Source organism: Haliotis asinina, chromosome 11 (assembly GCF_037392515.1).
Source record: "Haliotis asinina isolate JCU_RB_2024 chromosome 11, JCU_Hal_asi_v2, whole genome shotgun sequence".
Classification (NCBI taxonomy): domain Eukaryota; kingdom Metazoa; phylum Mollusca; class Gastropoda; order Lepetellida; family Haliotidae; genus Haliotis; species Haliotis asinina.
In genome coordinates, this window is record NC_090290.1 from 11,580,138 (window position 1) to 11,604,293 (window position 24,156).

The following is a 24,156-nucleotide window of genomic DNA, read 5'->3' on the forward strand; positions in this document are numbered from 1 at the left end:
TGAATATAGAGCAGTAATAAAGTTTCTTATCCGGGAGGGCAAGACGGCCAAGCATTCACTGCTGTTTACAAGGAGTCTTCCCCTTCTGCTGCAACCATCAAATGTTGGGTGAAAGAGTTTCAACGAGGAAGAGAGAGCTTAGATGATAACCCCCGTCCAGGACGACCCTCAACCAGTACCACCCAAGCAAACATTGACACTGTGCATCACCTAGTGAACCCTGCACGAGTTATAGGATTCAACCGGGCTTTCATATGGGTCCATTCACAGCATACTCCATGACAATCTCCACATGTCCAAGGTGTGTGCAAGATGGGTCCCATGGATGCGCATGGATGTCCTTGAAACGTTTGTTAACGTTTACACTTCCTATCCAAATTCCTATCCCCTACTTTTTTATCTATCTATATATCTATCTATCGATCTATCTATCTATCTATCTATCTATCTATCTATCTATCCATCATCCATCCATCCATCCATCCATCCATACATACATACATACATACATACATACATATATATATATATATATATATATATATATATATATATATATATTAAGGCTATTACCGTGTTCCTGAAATACGTTCGTGACGAAGTCACAGAAAAACGTTTAGAATTGAGCAATCCCAAGTGTCCGAAGCATTCGATAAAAGATACCTTTCTCACTGTTGAAGATAATTTACATAGAGGTCTGTATTCAAGTATTTGAATGAGCGACTTTAGTTTTAGGTAAGTTTTAGCTACATTCCAGCGATATCAGCCCGGGAGCTCCATAAGTGGGCTTCACACATTTTACACATTGAGAATCGAAGACGAGTCTTCAGAGTGACAATCGGATGCATTAACTATGTATTAGGATACTAAACCCCAACCAGCCAACACGCACATCTCCGGAGGACTTGGATCCAGCTTATGTCTACGAATGACTACCACGACACGCCACGACACGCAGCTTATGTCTACGAATGACTACCACGCCACGCCACGCCACGCCACGCCACGCCACGCCACGCCACGCCACGCCACGCCACGCCACGCCACGCCTAAATCACTCGAAGAAAAAGACACTAGACGTCTGATGTAACATATGTCATATCTGGGACTACACTTTCTTCGTAAAATACAAATTCTAGTAATTTTTCGGCCCCATCCGGGATTCGAACCTGACCCTCAGAGTCAGGCACCTAATCGACAGTACACAAACTCAGCTGCCAAGACTCTGAGGGTGCGGGTTCGAATCCCGGATGGAACCTAACAATAAATGTACTATAACTTATACTTTACTAAGAGAGTTTAATCCCAAATATGACATATGTTACATATGGCAACTTTGTAAATGGCATCCTGTAATCACAGACTTCTGATATTCGAGTAACACTGTTCAACAAAGGATTCTTATATGTATGAGCTGCACAGGATGTCGGAGATGTAAATAATTTATCAAGATCACAACAGCGCCTTAAAGGTATATCACTCCAAAAATGGCTTTATAAAATGCACAGTTCAAGTTTTCTTGCCCACTATGCTTCATTCAAGTTTCCAGTGGAAAGAAAATCAGAGAAACAAGAGCTTATAAGAGTTTGTTTCAAATTAAGAGCATCGCTAACAAACTTCAACATATACAAGCTAAGATCCAAAGATCCACGAAACAGTCATGTACAACATCTGACTGCTCTAGCTCCTGCTAGCATCTAACTCAGTCAAATAGTAACAATAAGACAAGATGAAACTCCAATGTTTATTATCTGTGTCAGCTGTACCATAGGCCGTATGTCACAAATACAGTGGAAGCTGTCAATATCGTCATCTGTCCCATCCGGCAGGTTGTCATCACCGGCATGAAATCACAGTTCCATCCGAGACGTGTATATTTATCATCAGCTCAACAATCCGGCACATTGTCTAAACTGGATTATTTATTCAGTCCCAATGAGTGACGGTTTAGACAGCTTCCACTGTACTACTGATTAAACTAAGTCGCTGTTCTTTATATCTGAACCTTTAAATACATATAGCCTCGAATGACAACGTGAGCTACAGTACTATTTTGTTTTGGGTTTTATTACGTCTCTGTGACACTGATCTATGAAACAAAACGTTGCTGTTTCCTGGAAACCAACACCTGCAGTATCTAATGACCTCACTTTCCAGTTTTTATATCAAATGCGTACCTTGTTCGCTAGAATAATATGGAGGCGCTAAAGCTGTGTTCGAGCAACCTTGAAATGGGTGCAGAAACTGTCGGTGTTCTCTCGTGTGGCCATAAACTCATTTTCGACTTGGGAAGCAATGTCTAAATGTCAATTTTGCAGAGAAAACATACCAATAAATTTCAATTCAAACAAGAAGGTAAATCAAACAAAGCGAAATTAAGATTGCGAATTCTCATAATTATGCCTTGCCGACGGAACATTTAAATCTCAGAAATTTCTTCAACTTAGGTTAAAGGTTGTCATGGATTATCGTAGATTGAAATCGTTATTCTTTGCTTGTGTTACAAGGGGGTACACACATTAAATGAAACACCGGAAACAAGCAGGGATGTTCTAAGTCAAGGCTCACAGCCAGCGTTGTAAACTCCCGACGGTCAGTTTTATAACGTTGCTCGCCCGATGATCTTCTACGGGTATAATAACTAAAGCCTTGACTGAAAAAGATTTGAAAACATTAATCAGTTTCCCTCCCCTTGTTTGCTTCATTCTTTTCGTAATCCAGAAAATTCTAAACTGGCAACTTTCCAACCGGTCTGGCAACTTTCGAGAGTTACCAGACCAGACGTCTGGTTGAAATTTGGTACGTGTCCTTGTTTCACTGTTCTAACTGGGGCGCGTACCCCCATGTAAAAACATACCAAGAATAGCAAACAGGCTATAAGTACTGCTGTACGTTAATAATTATTGTTTCTACCAGAGATCGGGTATATGGTCGCTCTCTCTACCCACTACGCACCAAAAACCATACGCTTGAATTGGCAAGGGGTGAATACATGCGAGAAAACTATTTTAGTCATCGAAGAATATTTTGTCGGCGTCCATGAAAAGCGTATCGGCGGATGCAAGACACAAACACACGATAAGGCAAGTCAACTGTTCGTCTTCACTAACACGAGATCATATGATACAATTCAACGTTATCCCTATAGAAGGAGGTTGATCCTTGTAATACTCCCATGAACAGTAATAAGAACATTTACCTGTATACCACTAAATGTTAACACCCCACCCCAACCTAAACCCCTTAAACCCAACGCTATACTTCAGCCTATCGTTAGAACAAAACACCATTGCTTTACGTGTTAAACTAGACATCACACATCACGAAATGTACTCCGCATGGCTTGGATTCAATCACGTAAAACCGGATTCCACAACTGATACTATTGGTGTGATGTACATCGAGACCATCACTACACGACGTATAAATCGGCTTTACAAGGAAGGTAATTGTTACGAGCGTCAGCTGTAATCGTTGTGACGTCGAGCCTTCTCCACATATCACGCGACCGATGTCACGTAGCTGGACGGTTTTGTGAGTGCCATTAGACCAAATGAAATCACTCACTTATCCTTGACGAATGAAATAGTGAAAGCTCTATTCAGTTAATGGTGAGAGTACAACTATCTGTCGAGACAGACTTAAGGATAGGCGATTGAAAGCATGCTTTATCAGAATTCTGGGGCTGTGGGGTAGCTATATGGTTAAAGCCTTCGCTCATCACACCGAGGGCCCGAGTTCGATTCCCCACAAAAGTGTACTGTGTGGAGCCTATGTTTGGTAATGCTTTATCATCAGAATTCTGGGCGGTGGGGTATCTATATAGTTAAAGTGAGTGAGTTTGGTTTTACACCGCACTCAGCAATATTCCAGCTATATGGCGGCGGTCTGTAAATAATCGAGTCTGGACCAGACAATTCGGTGATCAACAACATGAGCATCGATCTGCGCAATTGGGAACCGATGACATGTGTCAACCAAATCAGCGAGTCTGACCACCCGATCCCGTTAGTCTCCTCTTACGCCAAGCATAGTCGCCTTTTATGGCAATCATGGGTTGCTGAAGGCCTATTGTACCCCGGATCTTCACGGGTTTATGTGGTTAAAGCGTTCGCTTGTAATGCCGAAGGCCTGAGTTCGATTCCCCACACAAGTGTATTGCGTGAAGCCTGATTTTGGTGTTCCACGCCTTGATATTGCTGGGATATTGCTAAGAGCACCGTAAACCCACACTCACTTACTCGCTCACTCACTCAGGATGCAAGTCATCCTGTCAATAAAACATCTAGTCGCTCTATTTGTGATGCTGTAAACTTACACAACGCTGGGGAGTGCACGGAGAATAAAACGTTGTATTACACATCATTCATCAGATAAACCTCCTATCTCAGTTTCACATCAGTACAATCAATAAAGTACCCGGATGTTACTGACAACTGACAGACACGACGGGATTGCAACAGATCCTTCCTCTAACAGCTGGAAGTGTCATTCTGTGTCCATCGATTTCCGTGCATGTCCGTTATTCAGGCGATACAGATGTTCTTGTATGTAATCCTGACTGGAAACACGTGTTCCGCTGGAAATGCAGAGGTTGCACATGGTACTCGTAAATAGAGGTTGCACATGGTACTCGTAAATAGAGGATGCACATGCATGCATATAAACAGTGGTTGGAAAGGGTGCTTGTAAATGGAGATTGCACACAGTGGCTGTACATACATGTACTGGGTTGGTTGATGGTGACTGTAAATAGTGACTGTTCATAATGCGCATACGGTCTCTACCCAGTAGTTTTATACGGTACCCAGACTTACTGACAGTGTTAGTGGCAATAGGTCCCACTTCTCGCAGTGGAAAGTGCCGCTCGATGCTTACCGATTTCCGCACGACGACCATGCATCTGTACATAACGTTAGGGCAATGCTTAACAGCAAATGTAACGCAACTCTGGCTTTTTGTTACGTTTTAAATTGAAGACAGAAACATGAACGCTTCCTTGTATGAAATTTCATTTTTGAGAAAATTGTGCATCTTTTGCTGTTCAGTATGTATAGTTGTAAGTTGTAGTTTGTAGGTTGACTGTTTTACAAGTTGGATTTTGATGCCGGCGTCTGTTCTTAAGGGTCACATGCAACGTAAAACACAACTTTTCAGATTATGATACCTTTCGGTATGCACTTACCGAAACAAGTCATCAAAAATGCCAATTCAACCTATAAAGTTGACAAAAACGAGGAAAATAAGGCCGCGAAATCGGCATTCAAGCGATTCACCAATTTTCCCCCAACGGGGGGTGAGTGGTTTCATAACGCATGCGCAGTGAATAGGTTTACGGAGCCTGCTCGGAGTATGAGGTCGTAAGTCGTAAGTAGTGATCTAATCTTGGTTGTGTACACAAACAAGTTACCTGAAAAAAAACCATGTTGATTGTGATTAGCAGACTCTGTCACAGAGAAAACTCAATGTCTGGGTTTTTTTTACCCCTATGTGTCTGCCAGTGACAATATGCAATGCACAGCTCCAGCCATTGACCACATGCAATTTGAAATTAACGCCTGCCTGGCTTATACGCCATAAACAAAGAGCCAGCTAAGCGTATCGCCAAATGAACCAGTGGCCAATGAAAGGGCTTCCTTATACTTACATGTACGCCCATCGGATCTGACTGGCTTCGGTAGCGCGGTTGCTTCGTTTCGAGAGAGGTAAACCCACGTACGAACTATTGCACTTTTAATTTGCGACTAAACGCTTATAATTTTGTTTATTTGTTTTTTTTTTAATCAGCAATGCGGTGACAACTGTGCCTAATAATTTTTCATATTTTTTTATTGCATGTGACCTTTCAAGGTGGATATACATATAGGTGTATATGGTGTCACCTGGAACTTGTCAAACAATACCGCGTACAACTTCCTTATTCAGACAGGCTCACTGTTCGGGGACAGTAGGGGCTCTCCCATACCTTGCCATCAATGGTGTCTTAACCAACATGGGCACATTGTTTGTAGTATGCAGAGACACGCAGCACGCCCCGCAAATAAACGTGTGTGGTTGTATTTGTATATGTTGACGTGTTTATGTAACTATGCAGGAAGCTATGTTATGATTCAGTTAGTTTGAAGTGTCTATTGCATGGCCAACAAGGAGACATGGACGTTACAACCTTCCGCGTTGTCTGTCACCATATTCTTCTTGGTCTAACACCTACCTCACTGTGAATCCCACCCCACCCACTATTCCCCACCCCCACTCCATCAAAAAGTGTTCGCTTCCATAACGGCACCCACTGTCTCCCCCACAACGCCTCAATCGACTCCTCCACAACTCCTCCACCATCGCCTCCACAACCCCTAGACTGTCTCCTCCTAAACCCCTCCACCATTTCCTTCACAACCCTTCAACTATCTCCACCACAACCCTTCCACCACCTCCTTCTCAAAAACCTTCCACCACCTCCTCCTCAACAACCTTCCACTACCTCCTCCTCCCCAACCCGTCCACATTCTCCTCCCCAACCCGTCCACATTCTCCCCCACAACAACTCCATCTCCGCCTCAACCACTCCACCATCTTCTAAACCGCTCTACCATCTCCTCCACAACATCTCACTGTCTCCTCCACAACCCCTCCACCATCTTCTCCCAGAACGTTCCACCATCTACTCCACAACCTCTTACTCACTTATCCACAACCCTCCGCCATCTCCTCCACCACTTTCTCCTCCCCAACCCTTACACTATCTCCTCCACCATCCTCCACAATCTCCTCCACCACCCTCCATCTCCTCCACCACCTTCCACCATCGCCTCCACCACCTTCCACCATCGCCTCCATCACCTTCCACCATCTCCTCCACCACCCACTATCTCATCCACAATATCTCACTGTCTCCTGCTCAACCCCTTCACCATCAGCACTGTAATCCCACTGTTTCCTCCCCAACCCTCCGTTTTATCCTCCACAACCCCTCAACTATCGTCTCCCCATCCCTTCCACCATCTCCTCCACAACCCCTCCTCCGCTTCCTCCACTATTCACTGCACCGTCCCCTCGACACTCTCTATATCCCTTCTAAAGTATCCTCTACCATATTCCTCATCATCTTCACTGACTCCACCCACCATCTCCTCCACATTTCATATTCTGTGTCATCCATCGTCACATCTTCCATCCCCCATCTCCTCCATCACATATCTCCTCCAACGTCTCCTCCACTGTATCTGCCATCCCTTACTCCACCGTCCCACCCATCCCATTAGCCACACGTGTCTCCCTCTACCCTGTCCTGTGTATATATTTCCGGGCCAGCGCTCGGTGTATAGCTGACAGTTGATAACCTCATAAACTTGCCGCAGAGTCTGACAGTCGGACGGGCACAGTCGCGACCAAGAGAAACATGGCAGCCCTCACATATCAAGTCAAGGTCTTTCATATACTTCCACGATCATGACACTAAAAGGTAGGTTTTTTGTGTCCCAGCTGTTGCCTGTATTTACTAAACAGTTTACTAAAACGTTGTTAACACTGGAGTCATTTGACACAGATGCAGTCTGTTCTGGGTCTCAAACAGCGCTACTTGTCCGCATACTATAACAATTCACTATAGTTAATAAATAGAGTTTTTAGTATCCAGTTTAGTATCCGATTTCATTTTATATATGATTTTTATCAGGTCTTTGAAGAAATGGTTTTACATTGTCTCCGTACTCTAACTCGTGTGCGATTAATTCCATAGATATAGTTCTTCATTATTCTGCGGGTTCCATCGCAGCTTTCAGTAGATACAGAATGGTATCCCTGATACAAACTTCAGTTGCTGATTCACTCATCGTCATCCATCAACCTAATTTAACCACACAACACTAGGACAGGTCTGACAGACATGAAATCGTTTTCTTCACGTTTACTAAAGTTCAGGTTCTTTATAAGCATATAGAAGTTGGTTTTCAAGCATAAGACAAACTGTTACGAATGTCAATTTGTATATATTCAGATTTTCGATACGGTGTGGCTAAACAACAGCCTTTAATTGTAGCTGACTCACTCTGGTCTTTTCGAAAGGGAAGGAAAAACCCAGAAACGTTGTGTAAACAATAAAAAAGCAAAATATTTGGTATGTATGTATGTATGTATGTATGTATGTATGTATGTATGTATGTATGTATGTATGTATGGATGGATGGATGGATGGATGGATGGATGTGTGTGTGTATCATACACATACATACATACATGCACATACATACATACATACATACATACATACATACATGCACATACATACATACATACATACATACATACATACATACATACATACATACATACATACATACATACATACGTACATACATACATACATACAACCACATCGTATCGAGAATCTGAATATATACAAATTGACATTCATAATAGTTTGTGTTAAAACCCACTTCTATGTGCTTCTAACATGAATACCACCAACTCCATGTTTAGAATGATCGTGCGAAACCTGTAAATCATTGTAATACAAAAAAGGCGCTTAGTAAAGTGTTACATGAACTAACAACATTGTTCAATCAATATGAACATTTTCAGGTCAGAATTGGCTATGAAAATTGAGATTGGGTTCATTTATAGTTTATTATTTATTCGTGTTTTTTAACGTTTTTTATGCTAACTGTTTTATTAATGTGTTGAAAAATGGTTTCTCTTTTGTTCTAAATGACCGACATGGCTGATGACTGGCTTACTGTTTGGAAACACTAGAATGAAAACTGGTATCAGAAGTATTGACGGGTGGTTGTTGCGGAAGTTGTAGCAGTAGTGGTGGTTGTAGACGTAGTAGAAGAAGAAGAGGTCGGTTTTAGCTGTAGTCGTTGTATACGTAGCAGTCGTCTTTGTCGTTGTTGCCAGTACCATACCCTGCTTATGGGAAGCTGTAAATCAGCATCGTGACGAACAGTGAGTGAGTTTGGTTTTACGCCGCTTGTAGCAATATTCCATCGTTACCACGACGTTGTACACCAGAAATGGGCTTCACACATTGTACCCATGTGGGGAATCGAACCAGAGGAAGCCAATCCGGGATGAATGGATATGGACACACCGTTTCTCTGTTATATAACTCTGTGTTTTTTGGGAGGGCAGTGCATGGACGACCGTCTCTGTACGACCTGTCACCTGTCTTGGCTGACACGGTCCCCCGGCCCAGTGACGGATGACAAACGGGCCTTCTGTTGTCTTCCATTCTAATTGATGTACACAGGGCGTTTTGTGGATCTATATATTCATCATTATGTCAGGCTCAAGTAGGCGTACAATCTGCACAACACATGTAGAACGGCCATTGTCCTGTGTGTGAAGGTTGATAAATGCTTGTGGACATTTATGCGAGTTAAATTTTAACAAATGTTGAAATCGTTGTTAAACATGTGGAATTTTTTAATTGAAACGGTATACTATACACAGATGTTTAAAGAATTTGTTCCAGTTTAAAACACGTTATCGCATTGTACCGAGAGAAATGCGGGGATTTTTATCAGTCCAGAGTAAGGTTGTATTCTTTGCGAGTAAGATTCTATTCCTATTCGTACGGAATACAACCTATGAGGGACTGATAAAACCCCGTATTATCCTCTACACGATGTGATAACTCATCTGTCTAGCCGGGTCTTTGTACTAAATCAAAACAGAATGAAGTGCATTTTGTATATAGTGTTTAAACATTACAACTTTGAAACATATTTACTGAAATAAGAGAACTGTTGCCACGTATCTCACATGTACCCATCATGTGTTGTCATGACGACATAAGAATAATGCATCAAGTACAGTGAACTTGGAATGTCATTAGAATATACCGTGTCCCATGTATATAATCTTTCAAAGACATCTAGAAGCGATATACATACAGAGGCGCACTTTAGATACGTTCTGTGGAATTAGGAACTGTGTACATTTCAGAATATTCTTACTCCTTTCAAAAGGTGTATGAGTTAAATATCCATCTGATGAAGACGTAAAAATTACTCTTATGAGTATTCTACATAAACCAAAGCCTGACATCTATAAATCTTTCTCCTTTCATCACCCTCTGTCTTGCTCGTTCCTAGAGAGGCTAGCCATCTTTACACTCCTGAAACATATTCTTATATAGTTAGTCATCGCTGATGCAATCATTAATTATAACCACCGTATTCACCTTTACTATCTGTTGGTTTTTATTTATGCAGATGATAGGAATTATTATATTTTTAATGACGATTATGTTACGGCTGGTAATGTTACGCGTGACTCTGTGACGACCTTGGTACGTGTTGACACTGCCTCCGGCTTTTCCATGGCGACAGGAATTCGTCGTGTACTTCATGTAGACGGTCGACAGGGTCAGCGAAGCATAATCATCTGTTTTATGGTTTGGGTACAACCAATTCTCGGGCCCTTTATCAGTGACAGATTTCGTGACAGCTTGGATCAAATGATTACACAGGACCAAATGCCGGATAGTACACCGTTAAAATAGACGCAGGAATTTTATGTTATGACCGGATGTGCATACGTTTTTCTGATATGTACGTTTGTTTCATATGAAACCGCGCCTTCGAAACATATGTTCATGGTATAGCGCCGCATGCAGACGCACCTTTTTCATGTCTGCCACGATCGGATTCGCAGACATTTCCATGCATGAATGCAAACGTTAGTACATCATTATGGTATTTTCATATGGTATTTTCAATAAACTCTTCTCAGCTGAAATAGGCGCTGAAATTTCGGAATACTTTGTAATTAAGTAGCGCCTCGCGAGACTTACTGGTCTTATGAAAACAGCAAGGGTCATGCTCCCACCGGTAAAACAGATTCGTCCGCTTTTTAGCGTGAAACCCAACTGATAGTCAAACATGAGTCCTTGGACAAATGTGAGTAGGAGAAAAAACGCGTGATAAATAAGCGTTTCATTAAATGTTGTTACGCACTATAGGGTTTATATATTATTTCTTCCTCCCGGTTTATTGGAGTTTTTTGTCACAGTCGTGTTAGCGCTCAAAACAGGTGAGTTCTTGAATGCGTTAATTGACCAATAACTACACACCAAGGCATGTAGAAGTGATACACATAAAGGTAGCTGATAGCTGTATTAGTACTTGTGAAAACAATAACAGCGGTCAGAAGTGAGACACATAAAGGTAGCTGATAGCTGTATTAGTACTTGTGAAAACAATAACAGCGGTCAGAAGTGATACACATAAAGGTAGCATATAGCTGTATTAGTACTTGTGAAAACAACAGCAGCGGTGATTATAGCTGTATTTGTAAGGTGTGTGGCATGAACGATGAAACAACAATGGAGACATTTAACAGATGAAATGACAATGACAAATGAAAGCCAGGATTCTGTCCAGGTCTAATTGGTGATAAAAGCACGAGTACAATGAAGCCACCTGCAACACTGATGACTAATTTAACGAATGCCAAGAATATTTCCTGGTCACGGGAGACTGACGGTTGGGCTTTTAACAAATGGTCTGTTGAAATATTTCTGTTCGCAAATTGCTGAAAGCTACATAAATAATATGCACGAAAGCACAGCGTTGTTATCCTGTCACGTTATTCTGATTCTTCCTGCGTTTCTCTACCACATAGTTACATGTTTTGTGCTAATTCTCGAATGTTGAGCAAAGACGCAGTTTATCTGGAGGTGTGAGTGAGTGAGAGAATTACTCCACATTTAGCAATATTCCAGCAAAACATCACGGCGGGGGACACCAGAAAATGGCTTCACTTACTGTACCCATGTGGGGAATCGAACCCGTGCCTTCGGCGTGACGAGGAAGCACTTTAACCAGTAGACTATGGAGGGGCTTGGACACATATTCATATGGATCATTTCCTTAGAAAGTTAGATTTGCTTTTAATAATAATTATGAAGTTGTTTAAGACATGGCATATATGCATGTTATGGACAGTACCTACACGTTAAGCATCTTAGTCATATAAACAGCGTATATGGTTATTTCATATTTAAATGACAATACTATCCGTAAGTCTTGCTTATATTTAAAACCGAAATCAGTTCAAAGCAGGAGTAGTGCGCTAGTGAAGACTGGGCAATGGTTACCCCGGCTATTCAGAAAACGGAATGTCTGTGGAATGACGGAACCTCTGGCCACATGTTATTAACTACCTCATGACGTCACTGAGTTGACGCTTCACGCTAGCGAGTGATTGCTTGTAATATTATACAGTGTATTTCCGAGCCAGCCCATTGCTGGTGTCCTGTGCTGTGATATTGCTGGAATATTGCTAAACTGCGGCGTAAAACTAAACTCACTCACTATTACCAACCTATTCAAATACATGCTAATTCCTATCAACGTGGTAACAGAAATTTAGAAAGGTGGCTAGGAAATATAGGATAAATTTAAATGTGATCAAGTACGATTTCAGGGATATTTATATCTGTCTCAAAAACGAAAATAATTTACAATTATTTCAGACATTAATGTTTACAAAAACAGCAGTAATAATTACAAAAAAAACAGCAGTGATATTTGCACACGGTTGTCACATTTGTTCATAGTCTGTCAAATCATCTTCTATATCATGAACCCATACTTGTCGTAAGAGGTGACTTGATTGACAGATCGATGTTCATGTTGATTTCTGAATTGACTGGTCCAGACTCGATGATACCAAACCGCCGCCATGTAGCCCGAATATTGCTGACTGCGGCGTAAAACTAAACTCAGTCATTTTTGTCATGACCCGTAAAACAAGCACAAACTTGGCTCCCAAATAACCAGTTCAAACGCTGGATTAGGACGATACGTTTATTTCCACTCACTGAATTTGTCAAATACTGTTCCTTCACGTGGTGTTGGGAACTGGCTCATCTGGACAAGTGGCGTTAGGATTATGCATCAGGGTTCCAGCAGATTCACTGATTATCAGGCAGAATTTTAGCTACCATTACGCCTGTAATGCAAATCGATTGTGCACATATGTATAAGCCTGTCCTAATTAGGATCGTTGTAACCATGGCAACGTTCAAATGATTGTTCGAGTTTCTTCATCATTAAATCTAAAATCCCATTAATCGTCTATGAAACAGGATTGCAGTATATGGTACGTATACACTCCCGTGGAATATCTCCGTTCAGTGCTAACAGGCACTAAGCCCGATTCGATTCGAAAATGCAACAGGAATCCATTCGTGCACGTGACTACCACGTGACACAACCTGACATTCATGGCCATGAATAACATCAGATCCGTTTAATCTTGTCTTTCAAAGTACACATCTAAGTCCTGTTGAGTATAAAACAACCGTTTCTTCTCCTGTCCGTCATATCATCAGTATGTGAGGTTAGTTTTACGCCTCAGTCAGCTATTCCAGACCAGACGATCCTGTGATTAACAGCATGAACATCGAACTGGGCTATTGGGATACGCTAATATGGGTCAACCAAGTCAGTGAGCATGACTACCCGATCCCATTAGTCGCCTCTTACGACAAGTATGAGTTGCCGATGATACGTCTAACCCGGTTCTTCACGGATTTCATGTTATGACAACTACTTGCAATTGTATATGTACAGAGACTTCATGATTCCTACCCCATCCTGGTTTAATATTCCAGCAGGTAGCGGAAACTGCCGATTGAATGGTTAACAGTATTCAACTCGACGGGTCGATAATCGTAAAATGCAATTATCTGTATGATTCTAAAATTACCGATATTTCTCACTGTGGAAGTCTTGAACGTATAATCTCAAACTTTTTATAAATATTTCATTTTTTAAAAGATAAACTTGAATTTACCGCTTTAGAGTAGTTGTTGCTAATGCACTGCGTTTTTTAAAAGAACCCCCCCAAAAAAAACCAAAAAAAAAACAAACAAAAAAACCAAAAAAACCAAAAACATCATTAACATTCAATTATGATTCAATGGATACCCCCAAAGATGTAAAGTTGTAGCGCGTCAAAATGGCAGTGGCCGTGGTTACGAACACATTCAGCTTGAATACATTCAGATTGGACGTTACGCTCACAACTTTAATACATTCAGATTTGGCGTTACGGTCACAACTTGAATACATTCAGATTTGACGTGACCGTCACAGCTTGTATACGTTCAGATTTGACGTTTAGGTGCCAAGTTCCCAAATGTCGTAACATAGCATGTCATACCATACTTGGATCGTTTCAAAGGAAAACAGTTCTCATTCTCAGGACATTGGAGTCAGATCTCACAGACATATAAGAGATAACAGTTAATCCGAGTCTGACAGTGAAGGTTCGTCATCTCATTCGAGAGGGATATAAATGAACTGAAGGTGTTTTTTATGGCTAACAATGGGGTCTTCTGTTACCATTTCGCCCTGGAGGTCTCGACTGACCGATACTTTTGAAGTTATTGCTGACGTTGTGTAAGACCTTTGTTCCTGGTATATGATTGACAGTTGAAATTGACATCGCGCGTGTAGCCTCGGGTATTACTTCGGCAGACTTGGAGACCGTCAAAAGTCACGCTTAGGGTAAAAGCAGGTTTGAATCGAAGACCGTTTAGTATTCGGGAAACGTATGATTTGTTAGTTTAAATGGAGTTCAACATGTCTGTGCAAATATCTCACACTTGTACCCGTATCAATTACACCATGTCCACACCAACAGCGATCTCCCCTGGAAAACAGTATTGGCTAATCGAACTTGTAATACAAACATAACAATAAGTATTGATCGATAATTATTTTCAGCATGCATTCGTGACAGCTGCCTGAAGAAGCATGTCCATTTAACATGAATATTATGTGCTATGTTCTCAGGCAAACAGTACAAATGGGAAGCGTATTGATACGTAATGGCGGGCCGACATTGAACGACGCATGAACCTTCTTGACTCTCCGAGTGGCATTACATCGGCCAACCAGTTTATTGTTGCATTAGAGTATACAACTCAGAGTGCATGTACATATAGTCATTTGTATATGCATGTTTATATTTAATCCAACGTGAGTTACCGCGTTTAATGAAACTTGTGTGATGGGCGTGTATTGTAGTAGAAATACTGGCTGGTAGCTATTTATGTCTCACTCATGTACACACGGTATAGTAACTTTGTACAAACATATCTTGATTACTTATCCACCTCATGTAGTTGAAGTATCATGATATCCTTTACTAATTCTCAGAGGTGACATAGTAAAATGTTATATGCATAAAATATATTTTCTGAGAGTAGGAAATATAAAACATGCATTGGCAAGTACAAAACACTCAAAGAATCAAAACGAACGTTTTTCGATATCACATTTACCTGAAAAAAATGTGAGACTTTACTATACATTCAGTTGCGCTGATATCGTCATATAAAATCAAAGCCTAAAACACCTCTTTTCCTACACTTTTAGAGTCAATACCGTTTTCAGGGGGTATTCTAAAGTTAGTACTGTCACAGAGTAACACTGTTTTCACAATAATAATTTTCTCGATTCTAGTTCTTTTACGACGTCGACTTCACCTATGTAACGTGCTGCGTTTTAGCTTGTTTGGGTAATTTTGACCACTTCACATGTCACTTGTAACCTTAATTGGTCATCCTCATGACCGTGTCTCCCATGACATCAACGAGTCATCGTTTGTTTATCTGTAGGTTGTCCTCTAAAAGTTTGTACTATTCACATGTATTCCGACTGCACCTGTGTATTGCTGGTCTCTGGATTGTCTGGCCCAGACTCGAATACTTACAGACCGCCGTCATATAGTTGGAATATTTCTGAGTGCGGCGTAAATTTAAACTCACTCACTGATTACACCTGTATTTAAGGCCTTGAGCAGGACTAATTGATTACTGCATTTGACTCACTACATTAAGATTATAACCACTGCTCGACGTATGAACCAACCAACTGAAGAAATATTGAGAAAAAAATCACCATATTTATTACTCTGACTTATTTTCCTTTTTTTGCGGTTGTTGTTGATGTTTTTTGGGTTTTTTATTTATTTATTTATTTATTTATTTATTTATTGGAGGGAGGAAGAAGGGAGGGGATCTTTCTTTCTTTCTTTTTTGCTTTTTTTTTTTGTGTGTGTGGGGGGGGGGGAGGGGGCGTTTCTTTGTGATCAACACACGGACACGACGGACACGACGTTATGTGTCTATCACAGTCCTTGACATCTGTTGAACCAGGAGATTTCGCAAGTAATATATACTCTAGATGAATGACGCTTACCTCGTATTGTTTGCACAGCTCATGCTAATGTCCCTGGTCAGTCTGCACGTCCATCTTCGAACTACATCGATCATTCCGTGCCAATCAAATCCCCCTTGGTCATTATTGCCGTCGGGTTTGTTATGATTTGAATGGATGTAAATGATGCATTGGGTACGTATATTTGATACCCGCATGAAGTGATGCATCAGCTATTGATGTTGTCGGTATTATTTGCCAGGCTGGGACACGGTGATGGACCACCGTTCTGCGTTGTTTTATTTGGGTTGTTGGTCACTGAATGCTTAATCACCTGGAATATAATGGCGAGATAGCATTGTCTAACCCATCAGTTATGCATCGTTACCCAGCCGTATGTTGATTAAAAACATATTGTTGAGGCCATCTGTAATACTACAAGCCGTGGTGGTGATAGCAGAGGGTGGTCGGTAGCAGCAGCAGCGGTAGTAGTTGTAGTAGCTCGTGACAAACCAAAATTATTTCACGAGGGTCATAAACTTGACATGAAATGGGAACGAGTTTTGTATCCTATTTATCTCACGTTCTAAAAAGTGAAAATATCGTTAAAATAAAGCAATAGTTCGCTTTCCTACATAAAAGCATGTTACGCGGATTAATATATCATATTGGTTATTGGAATGTGAAGCGGTTCACTCCAGGAAAACGTACGCTGCGTAGAGGCAATGTATTTCCTATACGGCGCCAAATCACAAGAAAATAAACAAATTAAGACAGAATCAAGTCATAATGAAAAGTTAGTTCTTTTCCGTTGAGGATTTGTTTCCGAAAGCAATAATGTAATTTATCAAAACACTTGTGAAGAGTAAATACTTGACTACGTGACCTAAATCTTGCCTGAACGTCAGTCGGCCATCACTGTCGGGCTAGTCGTCATGTTCATGATGTTGAGAAGTGTTCCCTAAGAAGAAGATTCGAGGGAGCATTTAATTAGGAGCAAGATGAATGTGAATAACAGGGACCTGTATGTCTCAAATAGTTGAGCTTAATGTTCTTCATCGGAGGATGTAAATGATTCGGCGACGCTTTGCGCAGGATGCCAGTGACGCCTTTTCATCTCGGCTTGAAATTCCCACTCGTCGAGATTCGATGTTTATGTTGAAGACTCCACCGAAAATTGGGTTTCAAAACACAGCCTACAACCTCGAACGAAGACGATTTCAAGTCTATTGAGTGCAGATTCTGGGAAGTGCTTTTGACCCCTACATAAGAAACCACGGGAGGCATGGCAATGACAATGTGTTTGTGTGGGAGGACGCAAATGGATGCGGCTGACAGTGGCAGTGATAGAGATGTACAAGAGCGCCGCTCGTCTTTTGATGTTGTGTGTTACTGTGCAGTCCTGACAACATACACGCAGAAGGTATTCAACCTCTTGATAACATTCACAACTCTTCCAACCAATAGTTCCGCAATTCTGACTAAGTCAACAACTTTTACGGGCGACGCCATATTTGTTTACACTCCTGAGAGGCCTACTAGACGTATTGTTTACGTATTTTTATAGATTGTTTTATTTTCGTTTTTATTACAGAAACGAGTTATCATAGAATTGAAGATAATGCTAGTAACCACACTAAATGAAATAAATTTTATCTAATTCCATAGACGTGTTTTCGTTTTACATGCTCTCAGGTGTGAACACGTGAATGAAAATCATGACTGGAATGACTGATGAAAGCAGTACCAGTAATGTCGAAGTTCACGTATTAGCCAATCAAATCACTCGAAGGTGTTATGACACATATGTGTCATAACACTTTGTTATGAAACACCTTACGAAGTACGACATGGGTAATAATAGTATTTTCGTTACGTGATCTAACGGTGACGTTTATAGTTGTTAGAAAACCCACGAGTCTCCGCCAGCATGCCATCTGCAGCACGAAGACGTCAGGTTTAGCGAATGGTTTATTTGGGACAACATTTGATAATGACAGATTAGCCTTGTATCGGTTACCTTGACATGGGGCAGATAATGACTCACTACCTATGTCAACTTAATTTATAAACTTTACATTATAAACTGTTTACTGAGTGAGTGAGTGAGTGAACGAACAATTGCCATCATTAGCCACCCTTAAACTCTTCTCAAGAATTTCTGTTGACATACATGTATTCGCCGGTAATAACCGACAATCCTGTATCCACGGAGGTCACACGTGTTAACATAAATTCTTGCACATACTTCCCCGAGGGCCAAAATAACGCCCTGACACGGACATAATTTGTGGTGTAAACGTGTATACAATATTCACACCATAGGCTGAATAGAACGGGGAGGAAGGGGAAGAGGTCACTCGTAATAGCACAACGTAACAACTGCATTTTTTTATATAAACCTTGATACAACACAGTTCATTTCTTATAAATGTAAACTTTTTAGAATCTATATGTTGTACATATGTAAAGACGGCACTCTTTATCTATACTAGTCTTTACCAGAATACGTGTCTTTGTATTTCAAACCATCGTCCTCGCCACAGCGAATAAATACGATATTTGTCCTACCGAAGTCCCGAATGATTTGGCAAGTCTAGATTGTTCTGAGACCATGTGGGTTTAGTTTTGAATTTTCTATGCGTTTACTAGACCAGCATTGTGTCCATTGTTTGCCCGTTCCACGAAACGCTCTCACGGAATATTGACCTCTTGGATATAGGTACGCCTCATGTTTTCCATTACCTCGCTATTATTTCCTCACCAAATACATATCTTTTTATCGATAAATGAGTGTAGATACATTTTATTGACATTATTCACTCGTTAATTCCAGGATCCTCCACATTTTTAAATAAAATATAGATGCATAATAACTGTTAAAGTCTTGAGTGAGGGAGGGAGTGAGTACGGTAATGCAGTATTCCAGGAATGTCACGGCTGAAGACACCAAAACTGGCTTCACGCATTGTACCCATGTGAGGAATTGAACACAGGACTTGAGCGTAACTTTAACCGCCGCCCCTTATTTTGATCAATGGACGATCTGTAGTAATTAACAACACTATCAACGTATACTGACAGACACATTATACCCTTCGTGGTCACCCTTCGTTATAAACAGCGAAAAGTGGCAACAAAGTAATAGTCGTTTGTTAAACAACGTTTTTATGCGGGTGTCCAAAATGATGAGACAATTTATCGGAATTGGTCTGTCGATTTCACGCGACTGTGCAAAATTTGGTTCGGTTGAAAATATTAGATTTTGTGTTAGTGTTCAATTCATCGGTCTGAAATGAAATCCAACGAACTGTACCTGCGGAGGCCGTTATTAGTGAATGAGTGTGTCTTAACGTCCCTTTTAGCAATATCCCAGCAATATCACGACGGGGGACACTAGAAATGGGCACCACACATTTTATCCATGTGAAGAATCGAACCCGGGTCTTCGGTGTGACGAGCCAACGCTACCTCTTAACCGCCCGCGGGCCGGCTTTAAAGACATGTCCTCTGTGTGTACTGGGCTGTACAGGAACACTCAAAGTATTTTGTCAGACCAGGGCACTAGGGTAACCTTACAGCAATGTTAAAGATTGTGAGTTAAAGAAAGGAGCCCATGAAAATACTTACAGACTGGTTACGTGTCATATTACATCTGAATATGATAGCTGTGGAAGGACGTGGAAAACAAAACATAAAAACATAAAAACATTAACTTTTTGCGCATCCTTAAGATATCAAAGTCCAGGACCAGGGACCGAAGTGACCTTTGAAATACTACAGTGCAGTGACTCCACTCACAAAGCACAAAAATCATCGTATGTCACATAGGTAACCTTAGTGCAATGTTAAGAATGCGAGTTAAGGTTAACACTGTTAAGTACTGCTTCATGAAAGCAGCGCGTTAGAACCACTTCATCAGAAATGAAGAAAAATGGAAATTCAGTATTGTCTGCGTAAACAGCCTTATGTGTAATCGTTCTGTGTCTCTTATGATAATTGTAATATCTTTATCATAAGTTTTAAAGATAATAATCATAAATTAAATATATTGTGGTTATATATTTTCAGCATTGACAAAATGGCGGTCGTTAAACAGGCGACAGTTTCTGTGCTGGATATCTGTGATGGGTGTGTCGACGATGTTGTGCCTGTGGATCTGCCTCGTCAAGAACACTCAGCAACACCACCACCTGGATTGTAAGTGGCAGGTTCGGTTCTAATACCCCAGTGAAAATCCGGGTTCGACTCCAGAAATCCATGTCTGCTGTAGGATGCAGCCGATTGGATCGGATGGTCAGGCTTACTGGCTTGTTTCACACATATCACGGTGTGTCAGATGTCCATGATGTCAATCACAGGATAATCTGATCCTGATTAGATTACCTACAGAGCCCCTGTCATACTGTCGGAATATTGCTGAACGCGAGGTTAAACTGGCAATCAAAGAAACAAAAATGCGCACATATGTGCGCACGGACACAAACACATATTCATACTACAAAGTTAAATGTTTAGGGCCGCATCACCTTAGGTTGGAGTAGAAACTGAAGTCAAAGGAGCGAACAATATCCCTCACTCACCCACACTAACTATATGCATGTATGACTGTAGTAAACGCATAAATGTTCGATCAAAGGCTACAGCATAAATGAATGAGTTAAGAGGTTAAAATGTAACCAAACCATTCAAAAAGAACTGGGTCCCGTTTCACAATGCGATTGTAGCGCTATACTGTCGTACGTCCATGTTATAAGGTATCGGAGTTACGATCATTTTAGCACTGCGATTAATTTGTGAAATGAGGTCCTGGCCTATTGTCTTTTTGTGGCAGGTGTCTTGAACGTAAGTAAGAGCATAGCAGTATAGGTGCAACAATGGTAATCGTGAATTGTTTTACAGCTGTCAGGAACGACGGGCCGATGACCATGCCCCGGAAAGTCTTAATTCTGTCGTACATGCGCAGTGGATCAACATTGACTGCTGACATTGTCCAGCAACATCCCGATGTGTTCTATGTGTTTGAACCATTGTTCTCGGTTGAAACAATCAGGGGAAGATACCTGGCACCTGTATATCTCGATAAACCGTCAAGGTGAGTTGATACGTACCACTTGTATATCTTGATAAAATCGTTACGGTGAGTTGATACCTCTTGATAAACCACTGGGGAAAGTTATAACCATTGTAGTTGGAAATGTTGGCATAACTTGATAAACTGCTCTAGGGCAATTATTTCTTTTTAGAAAAATAAAATTGTACTTAGTTTGACAATCTTAGGTATTACATTCCAAGCGTATTAAATAAACATGCCTTCGTTGTGTAAGCCGTTTAATCACCCTCACTACGGTAGATATCTAAAATAACCACCTTGTATATAAACCATCACGATGACGTGATATCTAGCACCTGTATATCTTGATAAACTGTCATGGTGAGTTGATACCTGCATACTTTGATAAACGATCACGGTGAGTTGATGCCTAGCACGTGTATATCTTGATATCTGTCACGGTGAGTTGATAACTAGAACCTGTTTATCTTGATAAGCTCTCACGACAAGATGGTATGTAGTACCTTTATACTGATACATCCTCGCGGCGAGTGCATATCAAGCTCCAATACAATTCGATAGACAGTCACGATGAATGAACACCTAGTATCTGGCCTGTGTTTGCATCTTTCAGTCTGTTATCACTGAGGACAGAGTACTCAAACAAAATGGACATTCTGAAGGCGTTCCTCTCGTGTTCCCTCTCGTCCGTGGATCTCCTGACACTACATCAACACCATATGGACAAGAGTAAAACCACCGCCCAATACAACAACTGTATCCACAACACAACCATACGCGATTTCGAATCAAAATGCCTCAACAAACTGATTGAAAAGTGTCAAGGATCCCAAATATCTTTAATCAAAACCATCCGCATGAAGATGGAGGCAACGGAGGAACTTCTCCACCTGAACAAGGACCTGAAGGTAATCCTCCTGGTCAGAGACCCAAGAGCAACTCTCATGTCCAGGATTCGACTGTCTCAATTCAGCTGGAGGAGGGTGAATGTTGTAGAGCATCACGTCAGAGCATCCTTCTCTCACTGCTCGATGGTGCTGAGAGATGTTCGGGACGCTGTTAGACTGTCAAATCTTTACCCTGGAAGAGTTGGCATACTGCTATACGAGAAGCTGATCGAGAATCCAACATCAATGACTGAGTTGATATATAACTTTTTAGATTTACAATTAACACCAAAGATAGCCAGTTATGTACACAACATTACAGGTGCGGGTTTGCCTGACAGCTGCCCGTTGTGTACAACACGGAAAAACTCCACAGAAACAGCGAATAGATGGAGGCTGGATCTCAGTATTGACAGTGTTATGCAAATAGATCAGAATTGTCTCCCTTTGTATGATCAGTTGGGTTACCTCCCTTTCAAATCTGCTGCAGACCTTGTTAACACAAATTTGCCATCATGGTTGGAAAAACCCATTTCTGGTTTCTTAACGGACCGCGTGTATTACACGGAAACGAGAAGACCGTTCTCGACGTCCCACTGAGCCAAGGGACTTAGGATGTAAGTGTGTAGGGCCTGTAAGTCTCGCGAGGTGCTACTTCCGGTACTAAGCTGGTTCCCGTTTCCCATGGAGCTCGAAAACTTGCGATATGGGAAACGGGGCCCAGTTTACTTCCATTAATAGATTTCCGGTGACAAGCGTACAATGAAGAACTAGTTCTGGATCCAAACTACGCTACTGCGAAATATCACTTTACCAAGCTGGACCAAATGTACAACCATGCTTGTCTGTCACAGTTGTTGACGATCGTGATAGCTGGCTAATTTGAGGATGGTTAGATCGGAAATTTCTTATCCATGGAAGGATGATAGGCTCCTTACTGTCAACTGACAACCATGCAACCATTAGGAAGATACGAATCGTTGTTTGTCACCGGTAGTACTAAGGTCTCGTGAAGTGCCGTGACCTACTTGCGTGTCCTATTCCAGCTAGTATTCAACCACCATTATTCGAGGTATTAAATGACATCTTCATCATCTTCATCATCTCCACAATCGTCATCATCTCCACCATCTTTATCATTTCCACCATCTTCATCATCTGCACCATCTCATCTTATCACTTAGCACAAACTTTCTGTCACATTTATGTTTGTCCGTTTTCTGTACGGCCCTGTAAATCACTATCAAAGAGATTATATAATGGTCATCACCAAAGAACAGTAAGTGTCAGTCATTCGACGAAACCCCAAAGCAGAGGTTGAAACCCCATCAACCGTTCCCTCAAATCTTTGAGGACACGAGATGTTACGAATAGAGCAAGTACATCCTACAGATGTCACCCCACATACAGACGTTGAACTCTTTGGAGATCTGGGTTAGAAATTGATGTTCAGCAACCTGTGTTTGAGTAAAGAGGCGCCTAAAGGGATCGGGTACTCAGGCTCCCGAGATGACTTGGTTGACGCATGTCATCGATGTTCATGCTGTTGATCACTGGATTGCCTGGTCCAGATTATTTACAGACCGCCACCATTTAGCTGGAATATTTCTGAGTGCGGACGCAACGAACCAATAAACCATGTTTGAACACAACCACGTGTTTGTTGGAAGTCGTGGTACCGATTGTGTGCTGACGAGGACAATTCCCACCCGGACTAGTCTGGAGATAAACTAGTCAGTTTATCCCAAGATTCTGGGCACTTCAACGACCAGAGATCTCCTGCTGAAAGGTCCGTCAGGAGACGCTGGTGGACAACTGATCGGCGTTACCAGCAACAGTTGGTGGACCGCTTCTCATTTCTATCGATGATTGTGTATTGACTGTAAATAGTTCAAAGTGAGTTGGATTTTACGCCGCTTTTAGCAATATTACAGCAACATCACGGCCGGGTACACCAAATATTGGCTTCACTCATTGTGCTCATGTGGGGTATCGAACCCAGGTCTTCGCAGTGACG

The 24,156-nt window shown here is 41.4% G+C and overlaps 2 protein-coding genes across 2 annotated transcripts; both read left to right on the forward strand.

Moving 5' to 3' along the window:
* The first annotated feature begins 928 nt into the window (after positions 1 to 928).
* Positions 929 to 7,262, forward strand: LOC137256511 (uncharacterized). The gene is made up of 2 exons (XM_067794352.1): positions 929 to 1,086; positions 6,266 to 7,262. The coding sequence occupies exons 1-2, from the start codon at positions 929 to 931 to the stop codon at positions 7,260 to 7,262; spliced, it is 1,155 nt and encodes a 384-aa protein (XP_067650453.1).
* LOC137256317 (carbohydrate sulfotransferase 1-like) lies at positions 7,173 to 23,791 on the forward strand. Its single transcript, XM_067794078.1, has 4 exons — positions 7,173 to 7,462; positions 20,250 to 20,378; positions 21,081 to 21,273; positions 21,866 to 23,791. The coding sequence occupies exons 1-4, from the start codon at positions 7,450 to 7,452 to the stop codon at positions 22,737 to 22,739; spliced, it is 1,209 nt and encodes a 402-aa protein (XP_067650179.1). The 5' UTR covers positions 7,173 to 7,449; the 3' UTR covers positions 22,740 to 23,791.
* Positions 23,792 to 24,156: the final 365 nt, after the last annotated feature.

Coding starts and splice junctions, on each gene's coding strand:
- LOC137256511 (XM_067794352.1), top strand. CDS start 929: ATGACTACCACGACACGCCACGACACGCAGCTTATGTCTACGAATGAC. Junction 1,087..6,265: donor AAAGACACTAGACGTCTGAT/GTAACATATGTC, acceptor TCCATCAAAAAG/TGTTCGCTTCCATAACGGCA.
- LOC137256317 (XM_067794078.1), top strand. Junction 20,379..21,080: donor GCAACACCACCACCTGGATT/GTAAGTGGCAGG, acceptor ATTGTTTTACAG/CTGTCAGGAACGACGGGCCG. Junction 21,274..21,865: donor TATCTCGATAAACCGTCAAG/GTGAGTTGATAC, acceptor TGCATCTTTCAG/TCTGTTATCACTGAGGACAG.